We start from the raw sequence: 18895 nt of genomic DNA on the forward strand, positions 1-18895 counted from the left end.
AAGATTTTCTGGTTAAAAAAAAATGCTTTTTGTGCATTTTAAGATTTATTTTCAGTCCTGTGTCAAAGGATAAGCCTTTTGCAAGTGTAGTTGTGATAATAAGACTTTATCTAGTCTGCAAAGGTAATCCAGTACCTTCCACAACATAAGTGTTGAACGACGGCTTGGATGAAAAAGTGTTGGGCAGGTGCAGTCATTTAGGAATATTATATGATTTTATTGTTTAACCAAAAAATGTTAGGTAATGACCATTTTTTGTGATGTTTTACTAGCTACATTGCTAAGGAGGAAACCACTTACAGTAATTGATCGATGGACCATCATCAATTCTATATTTTTCTTCATTTTATTGATAATTTTATACTATTCCTTAAATAATTTTATACAAGTGATACCACACACACATTTTAGTCCCCACAGTCTGGATATTTGCAATGCTGATTTTTCCATCAAATTTGTAACAGATTAAACAGATGCCCTATTTGGACGAATTAATTAATTTATCATAAGGCAGGTTTTTCTGAAGCCATGATTTTCCTTAATTTCCTAGAGAATCATTGAGAGCCAGTGATGATGACAGTGATTCTTACATCATGTATATTTAATAGGTAGACATGTGCACAACAAAAAAAATTGTTTTGTTTCGCACTAACATTAACAATTTCATTGTGTTGCATTAATTCAAATGATTCGTTTTTGTGATCTGTTTCGTTTTGTTTATTCATTTTTGAATAAGTTAGAATTTTCAGATGTAATCCAACTCAAATCGAATATCCAAACATTAGTTAGAAATAAAGTAAAGTATGAATACTTTCAAAAATGAACACTGTATTTTACTTAAAAAATGCAAAAGGAGCAAACAGAAGAAAAATCTAAATCAAATCAATGTTTGAATACCCTTTGGCTTCAAAACATCAATTCTTTTAGGTACACTAATGCACACAGTCTTTGAAAGAAATCAGCAATAGTCAGCAATATGTTTACATTTCAAATTCATTTTTGAATTAGATTTTGTTTTTAATTTTGATTCGAATTTGATTTTAATTCAGATAATTTGTTATTTTGGACAAAATTTCATTTTGTTATTGTGGTTTCGGTTTAAATTTGTTACTATTATAATTAAATGAAAATTTCACCCGAATTTCGATTTGGAACTAAATGAACTGCACATGTCTATTAATAAGGCATTTGCTGTATTTGAGAGACTTAATCTCTTTAATGAGTCCACAAACATTAATACCAATTACTTAAAAAAAAATAAACCAATTGCATATGACAAATCAGCACTTTCAATATTTGCACACCTACTAATACAAGTCTATAGTGCGAGGATTGCAAGCATCATTCAACAACGACCTCTAAAGAAATGCAGGATGTTATCCAAAAAAAAAAAGAAAGAAAGAACAGTCAACGTTTTGGTTACCTGTAAAATCTTTTTCTTCGAGTACATTACGGGACACAGGGTATCCTCAAATTCATAATGATAAGGCATGCTGGCACCTTCAGGTGACTGGACACTAGTGAAAAAACAGACAGGAAATCCCCTTATAACCCCTCCCGGTTAGGCCAGGCTCCAGTTTTAATAGCAAGCCATGAACCACCAGCAAGGGGGGGAAGGATCTCTTTGTCCTGTGATATACTCAAAAAAAAAGAATTTTAAAGGTAACCAAAATCAGATTTTCTTTTTCACATATCCCAGGAAACAGCATTCATAATGATACGGACTTCCTAAAGCAATGAAATGAGGTGAGGGCACATTGTAACCAACTACCAACCTACCACCTGCAAAACATACTGACCATAAAAAGTGTCCTCAATGCCATGGACATCCACTTGATAAAACTTAGTATAATATGAACCAAAACCCAGGTAGCAGCTTTACAAACTTGGGTTACTGAAGCCTGACTATGAGTAGCCCAGGGAGTCCCAAAACTCCCGGTAGAATGGGCTTTTACCAGAAATCTGTAATCTCAACCTTTAGGAGATAAGCCTGAAAAATGATAAAATTGGAAGCTGATTGACCCTCCTTTGGACCATCAAGAAGCACAAAGAGGGAATCCAACTTTCAAATAGCAGCAGTTGAGTACAGGTAACACACAGGTACAGGTAACACCTGATGGCATGAACCACATTCAAAGTGTGCAAAACTGTGTCCCCCGCCATCTGAGGATTTGGGCATACCATATCCTGGTTAAGACGGAGCCAAGAATGCACCTTACACAAAAAGTCCAATCATCTGAAGATGCCAGCATAACCCTATAGTTATGAATTTGAAGATGCTCTGTGTCTGAGGGTGTATAAAAAAGAAAACACATTTTTTTCTGCAAACATACATGCATCAGACCTGTTTGGCTACATAAGTGTTGCATTAGCACCATCCCATTTATCGCCAGTCAAGTTCACGCCAAACAGTGAATAGCATGCCCAACAGCTATCTCATATAAAGGAGTAAAATAGTGACATAATAGCAGATTTGTGTTTTTTTCAAATGTAAATGTTAGTTGAATTACACTCTAAAGTATTGAGAAATTAGCATCTGTCATCCCTTCCCCCATCCTTAGAGTTTGTCATTTAAATAGTATGCTATATTTGGATAGAAATGTCTGCTTGTTGATTGTAATTTATTTCACCCATATAATGATTGTTATATCATTGCATGCCTCACTAGTGTTGATCTCTAACTTTTAAAAAACATTTGTCATGTTTAACAAACCTAAAAAATATTGCTAGTATTTTAAAAACGTTTTTAATATTTGTTTGAAAGTGGGGTAGGGGATGTGTCTATTATGTGGGTGTGATAATATTTTTAATGTTGTGTCGTTAAATACCTCTTTTTTTGTCCCACGGTTCAGGCTTACCTACACTCTACTGCAATTCCTTGTATGATGTTACCAAGCTGTTTTGGAATAACTCCTTGCCTCTGCCCCTACCTACCTCTGAGCACCGTCACTTGGTCACCCCCTGCCCACCTCCCAGTACTGCCCTTTTAAAGAATAGAGAACCAAGTAGCATTTTGTTATGCTAAGTAGTTTGTATGGAATTTTTACTGATAACAATAGACCCCCAGCAACAATAGATTGACCCCCACAACAATAGACCCCCATAGCAACAATGGGCTGCGACAACAAAATACCACCCAGAAGCAATAGATCTCCCCATCAACAATAGACTCCCCCAGCAACAATAAACCCACCACAACAAAATACCACCCCAGCAGCAACAACATATCTCCCAGTAGATCTCTCCCCGCAATAACTGGCCCCCCAAACCACATAAGACCCCCCAACAACAGTAGACCCCCACACAAATATATCTTCCCTCCAGTGACAATAGATCCTCCAACAGCCAGCATCAATAGACTCTCCAGCATACCCCAACACCCCTTGCCATTACATGTGTTCAGTGCTGCAGGTGACTGAATTCCCCCACATTCCTGCCAGAAAAAAAGCCCTGTATAAATGTATTTTATTTTAAACATTAGTTTGACATCACTGTCCTCTGCATAGCAGCATACAGTCAAAATACATAGTTAAAATAAAAAATGAATTCTAAAACCAACAACTAGTACTCCTCATCAATTATTCTTAAAAGTCCCACTTAATAATAACCTTGCTTTGACAGTTCACTGAAGCTGTAGAGAAAAAGCTATTCTGCAACCTATTAGTCTGAGCCCATATTATTCAATAGCTTCCTGAAGGGAGTATGGAGGGCCACAAATGGCCAGGATGTGTAACATCTCTCATATATATTTGCAGCTCATTTGCGAATATGGCTCAAACCTGAAAATGGGGACACAACTGAATATAATGTTACTAAACTATGTATATTTATATAGTTTTTTTTAAAAAAGAGCAGTAATTATTTGCTGATCTTCTTTATACACTTTTACTCTCTTCTGGGGTATGGAAGCATGCAAGTCAATAAATATGGTCTCCTGTGATTCTTTAAAACAATAGGCCACTCATAGTTGTGTAAGTGCAAATTTCCCCTTGAAAATATCACCTTTGTCTAAAGAATAGAGTGCAGCAATTGTGTGGACCCTACCTTCTCTTAGCAGACCAGGACCCGTACTTTTTCTTTTACCTTTCAAAAAGCAATGTCCCAATGTTGCTGAATACATGTCTGTCCAACATATAGGGTCTCCCCAAAAAGTGTTTTAAATCAACACAAGGGCAGATCAAGTAATAAACATCCTGATTAATGAAAAAAATATAGCCCAAAATAAATACAATTCAGAGAATAGACAGATAAAGTAAGTACAACCTCAGATTTGTTAAGTGGAATAAATGAACCAAATTTTAGTGAACAACACACACATGATGATGTAATGTCAACAGGAGAGGCCGATGTGTAATTGCCATCCCTTTCCTTAATGTGGGCAGTGTATAATACTTTATGTGCTCAACCACAGTTTGCCATGGATATCGAAATGCAAACATGTGTGTGCAAAACCATGGTTGGCCAGGAGCATGAGACAGTTTGGGGGGTTATTTACTAAAATTGGAGAGTGCAAAATCTGGTGCAGCTCTGCATAGAAACCACTCAGCTTTCAGGTTTTATTGTCAAAGCTTAATAGACCAAGCTGAAGGTTAGAAGCTTAATGGCTACCATGCACAGCTGCACTAGATTCTGAGTGCACCAGTTTTAGAAAATCTCCCCTTTGTCTTAACTTTTATGGCTTACAGAAAAACATAATTTATGTTTTGAGTGGTAATTTGATATAACTATAGGTGTCTGTAAGCATTATGTGATATGTTCCCTGCCCAATCATTTTTGCTAATGACTCTTGTGAATCAGGCTGAACCCCAAGTTTATCATACAGAAGCCAAGTGCTCAAGGCCAGATGCCTGTAGCTTAGTGCCAGAATTTGGACTAACCTTTCTGTCTTGTTTGGAGTGCTGCATTCAGATCCAACTGAGGACATGGAAATAACAGACATCTGTCGATAAGATCTTAGCATGGATCTTGGCCTGCCCACTCGTCCATCATCAATGTCAGGCTGCAAAATATTTGTGTGATCTTAGATTTACCACAAAAGTATAATATATCTATTTTATGGAAGAGTCTAATGGAAGAATTGTTTCAGACAATTTTTGCCACCCTGAACAACCAGTTATAGTCTCCTTTTATTTCCCTAATCCTGCAAATTCAGAATCTGCTATAGAGTCAGCACAGATTGTTGAAATCAATTATTCCTTCAGGAACTTTCATAAATTAAACCCGCTCATTCAGCATTATATCCTTGCCTTCCCCTATGGTGGGTGGTGCTTACTGTTGCACTAAACAATGCTCATGTATTAATATGTAAACACTGTTCAGTGTAGTATTACACTACGTCTAAGCTGGAGTTATACCGCCACCCCAGGTGACTGGCCCATGGCAGCCTGGGGTCGGAGCAAATGCATTAAATGACACTTGCTGACTTTCACCCCTCAGTCTGATGACAGAATTCAATTACTAAGGGGGACAATTGCGGATAAAATTTGAGTACTGCAGTGAAATCATTTTTTCTTTCTTTTTTGTTTCCTGGACTATTTCTTTTGTGTTGTCTTCATTTAAAAAAACTGCAGTTTCGCTTTAAATACACTTATGCCTTATCTGCTGAAATGTCACAATAATCAGTAATAATATCTGACATCACCCACTGATGAGGAAATACTCAAGCATGTCTCCCCAACTCAATAAATTACAATTAGAGCTAATCTGCTTTGCAAGCTTGCTAATAGATTGCTGATTCTAGATATTGCACTGAATGGGGGCACAGGGATTTTTTTACTTTCAATCAGAAAGTAAAGGAGATGCTCCAGGTGGTACTGAAGGGTCATGTCACTATGAAAAAGGAATGAGCTGACACTTAACACTTATTTTTTTTTGTATATCACATGAATTTGTGGTATTATATTAATTAAATAATATATGCATGATTTCACTTATTTATACTTATGTTGGCACGGAGAGAGTAATATTTACTTCACTGATTTGTACACAGTGTCACTGTATTATTTGTAGATATTTACACTGATTTATTTATACAGTGTGGTACTTTATTATTTGTGGATGTATATACTTATGTATCTTTAGTTTGTGAGTAGCGCTACATTGTTTATTTACATTTATATAGAGACTGAAAATGCTGCATAAATATCCAGTTAGATGGACTCATACCAGTTCTCTCACACCGTATTGCTTTTCAACCTTCATTTTCAGACTTTTAAAACACTCCTCCATTCGATCATGGAACGGGCGAAGATCCTCAGTCACCCTTTTCTCATGTATTCGTATTCCAGCACCAAGCAGGGGTGTCTAAATTACACAGAATGGTGCAGCAGTGATTATTCTCATTTTCAGATATTAACAAAATAAAACAATTTTCCATTATATAATTGTGTATCTGACATAATGGTTAATATTTACATGTTTGTGATTATTTGACATTTGATCTTTATGAGTTTAAATGTCTCCATAAAACAAAAAGAAAATTTTAAGCAGAAATCTAACATGACAAATATATTCACACAGTCCAATGACCCATTTTCAGAAAAGAGTCCCAGTGTTATGGTCATACACAGTGAGCAAAGCCCACGACCCTTTGGAAGAAATATTAGTTGCACAAAATAAGCATACTAGTGAATATTTATAGAACCTTATTTCAGTAGTAAAGGGATGCTACAAATAAAATAAATTTTACTCAACAATAAAGTGGTTTATCTAAGCCCAACCAGTGGTATTATTTCCAAAGGCTGAGAGAAATGGCAGTTTTTGACTGTTCACTAATCTATACATATAAATTCTTCCATAGGTTTAAACAGTTAGGTTTCCCAATATATTAGCTATATTAACCACATGCCAGCCAGCCACTGTAGAAATACGGCGGCAGGGCGGCACGGCTGGGCAAAACCATGTTTTAAAACGTGTGTTTTCAAAACAGGTAGGGGGCGCACGCGAGGCATGCCGCCGCCCTACCTGTCCCGCCGATCACGGATGTCAGTCGCCGGGTCACAGCCGATCGTTACTGGCTGTGTCCCGGCGATTAGCGGCAATCACTGACAGAGAGCAGGGCTGCAGTAGCTCTGCTCTCTGTCAGTTCCCTGACAGCTCCTGACATGCTGATCGGGACAGAAGAGTTTATCTGTCCGGATCAGTTTGTCTCCCTGCAGAACACACCCCCGCCCCCTAGTAAAACACTCCCCTCACACAGTTAACCCTTTCACTGGATAATAAAGTTAACCCCTTCCTCCCCAGTGCCATTAGTACAGTGTCAGTGGGTTTTTTTTTGCACTGATCACTGTATTGGTGTCACTGGGGATGTCAGTGACCCCAAGTCAATTCCTCCCCAGTGTCAGAATGTCCGCCGCAGTCCCGCCGTAAGTCGTTGATCGCCGCCATAAGTCACTGATCGCAGCCATAAGTCGCTGATCGCCGCCATTATTAGTATAAAAAAAAATTAAGAATCCCAGTATCTTTCCCGCCATTTGTAAACGCTATAACTTTTACGTAAACCAATTAATTTACACGTATTGGGGTTTTTTTTTTAGCAAAGACAGAATGCATTTTGGCAGAAATTTATGACTAAATTTGATTTTACATTTTTTTTTACTGGACATGTTTTATAGCAAAAACTCCAAAATATTGTTTTTTTTCCTCAAAATTGTCAGCCTTTTTTTTATAGCACAAAAAATAAAAAACGCACAGACGATCAAATACCACCAAAAGAAAGCTCAATTTGTGGGAAAAAAGGATGTAAATTTCATTTATGTACCGTATTGCATGACCGCGCAATTGTTCGTTAAACTAGCGCAGCGCTGTATAGCGAAACAATGGCGTAAATTGCAGTATCTATACCATAGTTTGTAGACGCTATAACTTTCACACAAAGCAATCAATATACACTTATTGGGATTTTTTTTTACCAAAAACATGTAGCAGAATACATTTTGGCCTAAATTTATAACTAACTTTGAGTTTACTATATATTTTTTATAGCTGAAAGTAAAAAAATATCGTTTTTCTTCAAAATTTTTGGTCTTTTTTTGTTTATAGCGTGAAAAATAAAAAGCGCACAGGTGATCAAATCCCACCGAAAGAAAGCTCTATTTGTGTGAAAAAAAGGACATAAATTTAGTTTGGGTGCAGCATTGCATGACTGCGCAATTATCAGTTGAATTAGTGCAGCACCGAGTAGCAAAAAGAGGCCTGGTCATTAAGGGGGGTAAATCCTCAGGAGGGCAAGTGGTTAAAATGTGCCCACAACATACACTAGTTACATAGTTAGGTTAACCACTTGCCCTCCAGAGAATTTACCCCCTTCCTGACCAAGCCATTTTTTGCAATACGGCGCTGAGTTACTTTAACTGACAGTGGCACGGTCATGCAAAGCTGTACATAAATGAAATATATGGGTTCTTTCCCCACATATAGAGTTTTCTTTTGGTGGTATTTGATCACCTTTGCATTTTTTATTGTTTGTGCTATAAACAAAAAAGGCCAACAACTTAAAATTAAAACAATAGTTTTATCTTTTTGCCATAAAACATATCCAATCAAAAAATTAAAGAAAATCGAATTTCTTCATAAATTTAGGCCAAAATGTATTTTGCTACATGTCTTTGCTAAAAAAAATCCCAATAAGTGTATATTAATTGGTTTACGTAAATGTTATAGTGTCTACAAATTGAGGTATATATATATATATACAGTCATGGCCGAAATTGTTGGCACCCTTGATATTTTTCCTGAAAATCAAGTATTTCACACAAAAAAGGTATTGCATTAACACATGTTTTGCTATACACATGTTTATTCCCTTTGTATGTATTGGAACAAATATAAAACAGAGGCAGAAAAGCAAATATGACATAATGTCACACAAAACCCCAAAAATGGGCTGGACAAAAGTATTGGCACCCTTAACTTAATATTTGGTTGCACACCCTTTGGAAAACATAACTGAAATCAGTCGCTTCCTATAACCATCAATAAGCTTCTGACACCTCTCACCCGGAATTTTGGACCACTCTTCCTTTGCAAACAGCTCCAGGTCTCTCTTATTGGAAGGACACCTTTTCCCAACAGCAATTTTAAGATCTCTCCACAGGTGTTCAATGGGATTTAGATCTGGGCTCATTGCTGGCCACTTCAGAACTCTCCAGCGCTTCTTTGCCATCCATTTCTGAGTGCTTTTTGACGTATGTTTGGGGTCATTGTCCTGCTGGAAGACCCAGGATCTTGGACGCAAACCCAGCTTTCTGACACTGGGCCCTACAGTGCGACCCAAAATCCTTTGGTAATCCTCAGATTTCATGATGCCTTGCACACAGTCAAGGCACCCAGTGCCAGAGGCAGCAAAACAACCCCAAAACATCATTGAACCTCCACCATATTTTACCGTAGGTACTGTGTTTTGTTCTTTGTAGGCCTCATTCCGTTTTCGGTAAACAGTAGAATGATGTGCTTTACCGAAAAGCTCTATCTTGGTCTCATCTGTCCACAAGACGTTTTCCCAGAAGGCTTTTGGCTTACTCAAGTACATTTTGGCAAACTGTAGTCTTGCTTTTTTATGTCTCTGTGTCAGCAGTGGGGTCCTCCTGGGTCTCCTGCCATAGCGTTTCATTTCATTTAAATGTCGACGGATAGTTCGCGCTGACACTGATGCTCCCTGAGCCTGCAGGACAGCTTGAATGTCTTTGGAACATGTTTGGGGCTGCTTATCCACCATCCGGACTATTCTGCGTTGCAATCTTTCATCAATTTTCCTCATCCGTCCACGACCAGGGAGATTAGCTACAGTGCCATGGGTTGCAAACTTCTTGATAATGTTGCGCACTGTGGACAAAGGCAAATCTAGTTCTCTGGAGATGGACTTGTAACCTTGAGATTGTTGATATTTTGCCACAATTTTGGTTCTCAGGTCCTCAGACAGTTCTCGTCTCCTCTTTCTGTTGTCCATGCTTAGTGTGGCACAGACAGACACACAATGCAAAGGTTAAGTGAACGTCTCTCCTTTTTATCTGCTTTCAGGTGTGATTTCTATATTGCCCACACCTGTTACTTGCCCCAGGTGAGTTTACAGGAGCATCACATGCTTGTAACATTCTTATTTATCCGCAGTTGTGAAAGGGTGCCAATACTTTTGTCCAGCCCATTTTTGGAGGTTTGTGTGACATTATGTCGAATTTGCTTTCTTTCCTCCCTTTTTTTGTTTTGTCCCAATACACACAAAGGGAATAAACATGTGTATAGCAAAACATGTGTTAATGCAATACGTTTCGTGAGAAATACATGATTTCCTGGAGAAATATCAAGGGTGCCAACAATTTCGGCCATGACTGTATATATATACAGTATATACTGGAATTTTTTTTTTTATACTGGTAATGGCGGTGAACAGAGACTTATAGCTGGACTGTGGCGGGCATTCTGACACTGTTTGGGAACTGACTAACAGCCACTGACATCCCCAGTGACACTAATACAGTGATCAGTGCTAATAAAAAGCAGTGACACTGTACTAATGACACTGGACAGGAAGGGGTTAACAAATGGGGCAATCAAAGGGTTAACTGTGTGCTGTGTGTGTTTCACATTGTGTGCTGTGTTTTACTGGGGAGATATGCTGCTTTGTATCTCTCTGCTGTGCAGAAAGATATAAACTAGCATATCCATGCTGACAGGAGAGAGATCTGTGTTGTTTACACACTGATCTCTCCCCTCTCCGGGAATAGCCAGATGGGACCCAGTGATTGACATCTTCAGCTGCCAATAGTGGCACGAGTAGGGCACGCACAATCTCGTTATCCCTACCTGGAAATGAAAATCAGTATACACACATGATTTTGCACAGCCATGCTGCCGTGTAGCAGTACTTCTGCTATAGGGTGGAGGGCAAGTAGTTAAAAAAGTAATTTGAGTCTAACCAATAGAAAGAAATTATGGCACTGGTCATTTACAATATAACCATAAATGAGTGAAAGCAGAAAAAAGATCAAGTGGTCCATTAAGTCTGCCCTATTTTAATTATTTATTTATCTGAGCATAGATCTATGTTTGTCCCAAGCATGTTTGAATCCATTTACTGTTGACTGGCTTATTACCTCTGCTGGAAGTCTATTCCAAGCATTAACTACCATCCAGGAAAATAATGCTTTTTGAACTTTTTTTCCTGCTAGTTTGATGTAATGTTCCAATGTTCTTTTCCTTCAGCTAGTTTACAAACATGCCTGAATGAACTGTTTGTTTGGGAAACCCTGTAGCAAATGTGGTTTAACCACTTCAGTTCCGGAAGATTTGGGGGTTAATTTACTAAAGGCAAATAGACTGTGCACTTTGCAAAGTACAGCTGCAGTCTGCAAGAGCAGTTGCTCCAGAGCTTAGTAGATGAATAGAAGCTCTGCTGATTTCCATCATCCAATCATGTGCAGGCAAAAAAGTTGTGTTTTTATTTTCCTTGCATGAGATTGAGTATTCTTTGCAAAGTATAGCTTTACCTCATATACCAAGTTCTGGAGAAACTGCTCCTACAGTGTGCAACTGCACTTTACAAAGTGCAGTTTTTTTTCCTTAAGTAAATTAAACCCATTATCACCTTCATGACCAGGGAATTTTTTTTGCTATTCGGCACTGCGCTACTTTAACTGGCAATTGCATGGTCATGCAACACTGTACCTACTTGAAAATTATATCATTTTTTTCACACCAAGAGCTTTCTTTTGGTGGTATTTGATCACTGCTGTTTTTTTATTATATAAATTAAAAAATAACTGAAAATTTTGATTACAAATTATATTCTCTATTTTCTGTTATAAAAGATATCCAATGAAAAAATAAAAAAAACTAATTTCTTCATACATTTTGGCCAAAACGTATTCTGCTACATGTCTTTGGTAAAAAAAAATCCCAATAAGTGTATATTAATTGGTTTGTGCAAAAGTTATAGTGTATAAATGATGGTATATATACTGTATATCAGAATTTTTTTTTTTTTTTACTAGTAATGGTGGTGATCAGTGACTTATAATGCAACTGTGATAGTGTGGTGGGCAATCTGACACTAACTGACGCTGGGTGGGAGCTGACTGAATGACACTGACATCTCTAGTGATCAGTGAGGATCATTTACACTGTCACTGTACTAATGGCACTGGCTGGGATGGGGTTAACATCTAGGGCAGGGGTGTCAAACTGGCGGCCCTCCAGCTTTTGTGAAAGTACAAGTCCCATCATGCCTCTGCCTTTAGGAGTCATGATTGTAACTGTCAATCTTGCAATGCCTCATGGAACTTATAGTTTGACAACAACTGGAGGGCCGCCAGTTTGACACCTGTGCTCTAGGGGCAATCAAAAGGTTAACTGATTTTCAGGCAGACAAAAACAACCACATTGCTGATCTCTGTTGTTAGTAAACACAAGGCTCTGAACTGTCATTTGCTAAGCTGATCAGCAGGTCCCACACAAATCATTTCCCTGGACCTGCTGATCTGCTAATGCCACAGTAAATGACAGCACAAACGGGGCAGTGGACACGCATGCAAGTGCCCCTACCCGGAAATGACAGATCATGAACATGTATGTGATCTGGCACTGCGGGGCCACTCTGCCTGATCTTTTTGCTATTGTAGTTAAGATTTTTTTTGCGTCTGTCTTACTTTCTTTAACAACCTGTCATTCATTTTGATTTTTTTCAATCCTGATTTCCTTTTTTACATATTTTATAATAATTTTTCTTACTGAATAATTTGTGACCATTTTCAATTTCAATGACATCATAGTGGAGGAGTGGGCTAGGAAGTCTTTTGCTACACAGTTGAAAATGTTTGCATTCCAGAAGTAAAGTTATAATAGCAGAGCCTACAGAATGATCATATATAGACATTATAGAATGCACACCCTTTAGTGGGGGATATAAAGTGTGAAAGCATGAAGAAGATACAGTAAGTAGGATCTTCAATTTACATCCAGTGTAATTTTTTAAAACTGATCTGGAGATGCAAAACATACTATACCTGCCAAGCAATAAGATCTTTCAGTTTGCTCAGCTTCTCCCAATCTTCAGGATGTTGATGCACATAATCATCAGTAAAGAAAGCCTAAAATTGAACAAAGAAAATTACTAGAGGCCATGTAGTAAAATTGTTAACATTGTTATTCTCTCTGTTTTACAACACACAGAATAAGAATATTGCAAAGAAATAACTAGAAACAGCTGAATTCATAAATTGTTTTAGATTAGGACAGTGAGAGGTCAAATGATATACACAGGCAAACCCCTACTTTGATTATTGTTGCAATTATTATTACCCTTCTTTATCAACCAACAAAATTTTACACCGGTTTAATTTCAAATAATTACAGATGTAAACAACAAACATTGAAACAAAACAAGCACAAAAGATCCAACAGCAAACCACCCACCATCTTTAAAAACACTGTTTAGATGAGAGTTACAAAAGTTACATTGTTACTTTCTTATCTACTCTTGTTTATCTGTTCCAATTTAACCCCTTCTCCCTTTACTATTTTCTTGCTGATTTGTTTATTTCTAATTTTGTAACCATTACTATTTTTTATTATAATATTTTATTAGTTTTTTTCCAATTTCAGCTGTTTCATACAATAAATTAATCAGCTCTCTTATCATTAAGTCATTATTAACATTTAAATACACAATCCATATGCAATTTTATCTACCCCCATACAAAAAACCCATCCCTACCCCCTCCCCCCTCACTCCCTCCCCCTCCCTAGTCTCTATTTCTTCTCTCTTTTCCCTTTTTTTTTTATAGCTCCACGTTCTTCACTTAACATGGAAGTCCTTGGGATACCCTCTATTTCTTACATTTCTGCATATTGATTTGATTTCTTAAAATCATCCCATTTTTCCCACCTTTTATGGAATCTCTCTATTTTATCTTCATCTATATGATATAGTCCTTCCATGCTATATATATCGTCCACCCTTCCTATCCAATCCTTTATTTTTGGTGCCTCTTGTTCTTTCCAGAATTTGGGTATCAAACCCTTTTCTGCATTTATATAATAAAATAACCCTAAGTTTTTAAATTTCTCCACTGTATGCTCAGTTCCATGCAGAAGACATGTCACTGGGTCTTTTGAAATTTTTATCCCCGTTATCTCCTTAATCTGGTGAATTATTCCCTCACAATACTCTTGAATTCTAGGACACTCCCACCAGATATGTGCCATTGTGCCCCTTATCCTACATCCACACCAACACAAAGGTGAATTATCTATGCATTGTCTATGTGCTACACTCGGTGTAATATACCACCTAAACATTTATAGTTAATTTCCACCACCTTCATATTTTGCAGTCCCATGTGTTAATCTATAAATCTTTCTTTTTTTCTCATCTAGTAATACACCTAATTCCTTTTCCCATTTCTCCATTTACAAAGGCCCAGTGACACCTGTCATTCTAGTGAGAATTTTATAAATTCTAGAAGTCCCATGTTTCCCATCCCCCCCGTGTACTAAGTATTTGTTCAAATGGGTTCCACTCAGCTTTTGTCTTTAGAGGTCAGGGAGCTTTCCTAGAAACTGTTTTAATTGAAAATATCGCCACTCATCCAATCTAGCAAACAACTCATTCCTATTTTTCAGTTCCAGAAAGGAACATATTTCTTCCCCCTTCTTTATGTCCCTTAATTGTGCATCTCCTTTCTTTATCCATTTCCCCACAATACTTTCTTTTCCAGGTGGAAAAAAGTCTGTGTCCACTATAGGCATCAGCGTAGAATTAAATTCCCATCTCATTTTCTTTGTGAACTATATCCCAAATTTTTAAAACATTTTGTGCATATATACTTGTGCTTTCTGCCAACTTACGATAGGGTGGTGGCAACCATATTATCCTATTCAAATGTGTCTCACTTAGTGTATTTTCTATATTTATCCAACGTTTCCCCATTGCATTATGTGTCCAATCAAAAATTTGTGCTAACATTACTGAGTTATAATATCTCTTAAAATCTGGAACACCCAGTCACCCATTAGCTTTATCTCTACATAGAACTTCATAGCTTATTCTAGGTTTTTTTATTTCCCCAGATATATCTTGTTAGCATTCTTTAAATTATTCCAAAATACATTCCTGGAAGCTTTATAGGCATCATGTGGAATTTATACAGAATTTTTGGGACAATTACCATTTTTATCAAATGTATTCGCCCTATCCAAGATAGAGCGCTTGTCCCTAATTTCCTTAATTCATCTTTGATCTTGTTTATTAATGGGATGTAGTTTACTCTATACAAATTCTTTGGGGATGTGGTTAAATTTATTTCCAGATATTTTTGTTCTTTTTCCTTCCAGGAAAAGTGAAATTCTCATTGTAAATTTTTTTTTCTCTTTAATTGGAAGGTTAACATTTAAGATCTCAGTTTTAGTTGAATTAATTTTTAAGTTTGACAATTCACCATACTCCTTCAGTGTTTTCATTAGGTTAGGCAATGTTATCCTTGGGTTACCCACATAAAACAGCATATCATCAGCATATGCTGCTACCTTATGCTCTGTCTTTCCTATCCAAATCCCTTTGTCTATATTTTTCCTTATCGTTGCTAGGAGAGATTCCAGGGACAGAACAAACAGTAAAGGTGACAGTGGGCATCCCTGTCGTGTCCCATTATACATCCTGAAGAACTCTGATAGCTCTCCATTTACCTTTATTACAGCCAAGGGTTGACTATATAGCTTCCTTATCCATTCTCTCATTCTGGGACCTATCCCCAAGACTTCCAATGTATCTAGTATATACTCCCAGTTTAACCTATCAAACGCCTTTTCTGCATCCACGGCTAGTAACAATGCGGGGGTTTCTCTCTCTTGCTTCTTTGGATAAGAAGTAAAGATCTCAATCCATTGTCCCTACCTTCCCTCCCTGGGACAAACCCCACCTGATCCATATGAATCCAATCTGGTATTAAGTCTTTCAACCTATTTACCATAACTTTTGCATATAGTTTAGTATCTGTGTTGAAAAGGGATATCGGTCTATAAATAGAGCACTAAGTACCGTCTTTTCCTTCTTTCTGTATGATTGTAACATGAGCTTGCAAGGACTCCTCCCTCATTTTCATCTCTCCTCCCAATGTGTTCATATATATCTTCAACTTGGGTATTAATTGATTTTTACACTTTTTATAGTATCTCACAGTATACCCATGAGGTCCCGGGCTTTTCCCTGCTGTTGTACTCTTCAATGCTACCTGAATTTCCTCCTGCGTTATTGGTTTTTCAAGAAATATTAACTATTCTTCTCTTAATTTGGGTAATCCCTCCTCTTTTAGGTATATCTGTTTTTTTCCTTTCTTCTTCTCTTATAGTCCTATGGGGAGTGATATTACATAACTTACTACAGTATTTTTTAAAACCTTTTGCAATCTCCTTAGTTGAATATACTAATTCTCCATTCTTATAGCCTATATTCTCTATATAATTCCTAGTTTTCTTTTTTCCCTGTGCTCTCATTAAATATTTCCCTGGTCTATGTCCCCAGCAGTATCTCTCACTTATCACCCTATTAAAAGCTCTCCTCCTTTCTTCCTCCAGTAAAGTGCTTAGTTCTTCTCGTTTATCTAACATACTCTGCTCAATCTCTTTTGTTATTCTCTTTTTATGTTTCTGTTTTAATTCACACAGATCCCTAAGAAGCGTATTTATTTTCTCTTTTCTTTCTTTTTTTTCCTCACTCCAATCGCTATCAAAACTCCTCTAATATAGGCCATATGGGCTTCCCACACCGTTGCCACTGACACTCCTTCAGTCTTATTTCTTTCAAAATAGTGATCTATTTCTTTTTTTATCCTCTGTTCTGTCTCCTGATCCTGAAGGAGTATATCATTTAATTTCCAAGTGTTTAACTTATTTTGCTCTCTTCCCCATATTAACTTCATTGTGACAGGTGCATGATCCGATATTGTTATGGCTTCTATGTTTACTTTAACCAGGGACTCCACGAGTCTATGGTCCAACATTATATAATCTAACCTTGAATACGTCTCATGTGCATGAGAGTATAATCCCTATCTTTCAGATATTTAATTCTCCAGATATCTACAAGTTGACATTCTCCTTATAGTTTTCAAGGCCCTACTTTCCTCTCTCTGCAGACATGACATCATATCTATCTGAGGATCCATGCAAAAATTAAAATCTGCCACAATTATTTTGCCTTTTTTAAAGTCCAATAGCTTCCTCAGAGTATTTTTTAAATAAACCTTGGGTTTTTTATTAAGGCAATAAATGTTTGGTAATGTACATTCTATTTACCCGTTTTTGAACAGGAAATGCCCCTCCGGGTCCTCCATCTTTTCTTCCAACTTAAACCTTATATTTCTAGCCAGACCTATTGGCCCTTAGCACGTTTGGTCGGGGAGTCTGCATAATACCAAGTTGGATAGTATCTGGAGTATATCTTCACATTTGTTTCCTGCACTAAATGTGTTTCCTGTATAAACACCACTGCAGTACATTTTTGTTGAAGTTCTCTTAGAATATTATACCTTTTCCCTGGACTATTTAACCCCTTAACATTATAGGTCACTTCATGCTTAGTTTACCTCTATCCTTCACTCAAAGCACAAAACTTACCCCTACCCCCCTACTCCTTCCCCACCCTTTACCCCGCTCATAACCCTCCCTAACCTCTTTTAGGCTTGTAAATTGCCTATGAATCATTTGTGGTCCTAATCCCACCATTGATTCAACCTTAAGGTGGAGCTCAGACCCTGCACACCTCTCCAGTTTGCCTGTCCCATCTCCAATGTCCCACCTTACGCTAGGAACCAGAGGAGAGGCAAGAGAGGGGTGAAAAAAAAAATTCCCCCCTCCCCTCTCTCCCCCCCCACAGAAACAGGTGTGGGGATGAGGGGGCAGAAGGGGGAGAGCGGGAGAGAAGAAAAAAAAATATTACACCTACCCCTCTTTCTCCTCCTTTCATCCCATTATTATTTCTACTATCTATTCCCTCTAGGAGCTACCTGCCACCCCTCTTTTTCTATACCTCCCATCTCCCTCTCCCCTTCCTCCCAACCAGGAATAACTATTTTCTGCAACTCAAGACTCTCACAAAAGTCTCTCAAATCTTCTGGGAATCTCAGTCTTGCTGAACGACCGTTTTTCCATTCGATTAGGCATGCTGGGAATCCCCAGCTGTATCGAACGTTCTGCTTTCTCATTTGTTCTAGTAATGGTTTCAATGTTCTCCTTCTTGTTAAAGTTTCCACTGCTAAGTCAGCATATGTAGATTTACTTCGCCATATTTTATTGCTGCTCTTCCTTTTATCCTCTTCCAAAGCTCTTCTTTATCTCGATAGTAATGGAATTGAACAATCACATCTCTCGGATCTTCCTTTCTACCTTCTTGCTGGAATCTTCCAATTCTATATACTCTATCAATTTAAGAGGCTCTGTTGCAGTTCTGTCCATTACTATATCAAGCATTTTTCCTATTGTTTCCATCAAATCTTCTCCTAGAGAGATCTCTGGCAGACATCGTATCCTTATATTACATCTTCGATCCCTATTCTCCTGGTCGTCCAATTTATATAGCAGATTCCTCTAATCTTTTCTCATTTCCGTCATCTGTTTTTCTAAATTCAGTATAACTTGGGCATGTTTATCCAATTTTTCTTCCGTCTCTTCCACCCTTGATAGTACCTGCCCCAAATCTTTGTGTATTTCACCATTTCCTGTTTTATGGATCTTTCTAGTCCTTTAAACATTTCTGCTATTTCTATTTTAGTGGGCAATTGTGAGGTCTTCTCTTGTTCTTCAACGTTCTCCGAATCCACTATTTTTTCTATATCTCCATCTTCTATATTTTGGCTGATATTAGTCATTTCCAGGGATAGTCTGCTGCTGTCACTCACTCTCAGTC

At 37.5% G+C, this 18895-nt stretch overlaps 1 protein-coding gene across 2 annotated transcripts in view; it reads right to left on the reverse strand.

Moving 5' to 3' along the window:
- Positions 1-18895, reverse strand: part of LOC149433997 (dedicator of cytokinesis protein 2-like) — a 104909-nt gene that overhangs the window by 17887 nt on the left and 68127 nt on the right. For both annotated transcript variants that reach the window (XM_089664244.1, XM_089664243.1), the window contains exons 18-20: positions 12999-13082; positions 6166-6303; positions 4878-4999 (exon numbers count right to left, since the gene is read on the reverse strand). In XM_089664244.1, coding sequence (XP_089520370.1) covers positions 4878-4999; positions 6166-6303; positions 12999-13082 — 344 coding nt within the window. The remainder of the gene's footprint in view (positions 1-4877; positions 5000-6165; positions 6304-12998; positions 13083-18895) is intronic.

The sequence above is a fragment of the Staurois parvus genome, unplaced genomic scaffold (assembly GCF_062004578.1).
Source record: "Staurois parvus isolate SC_StPar_1 unplaced genomic scaffold, SC_StPar_1.0 ptg001865l, whole genome shotgun sequence".
NCBI classification, from domain to species: Eukaryota; Metazoa; Chordata; class Amphibia; order Anura; family Ranidae; genus Staurois; species Staurois parvus.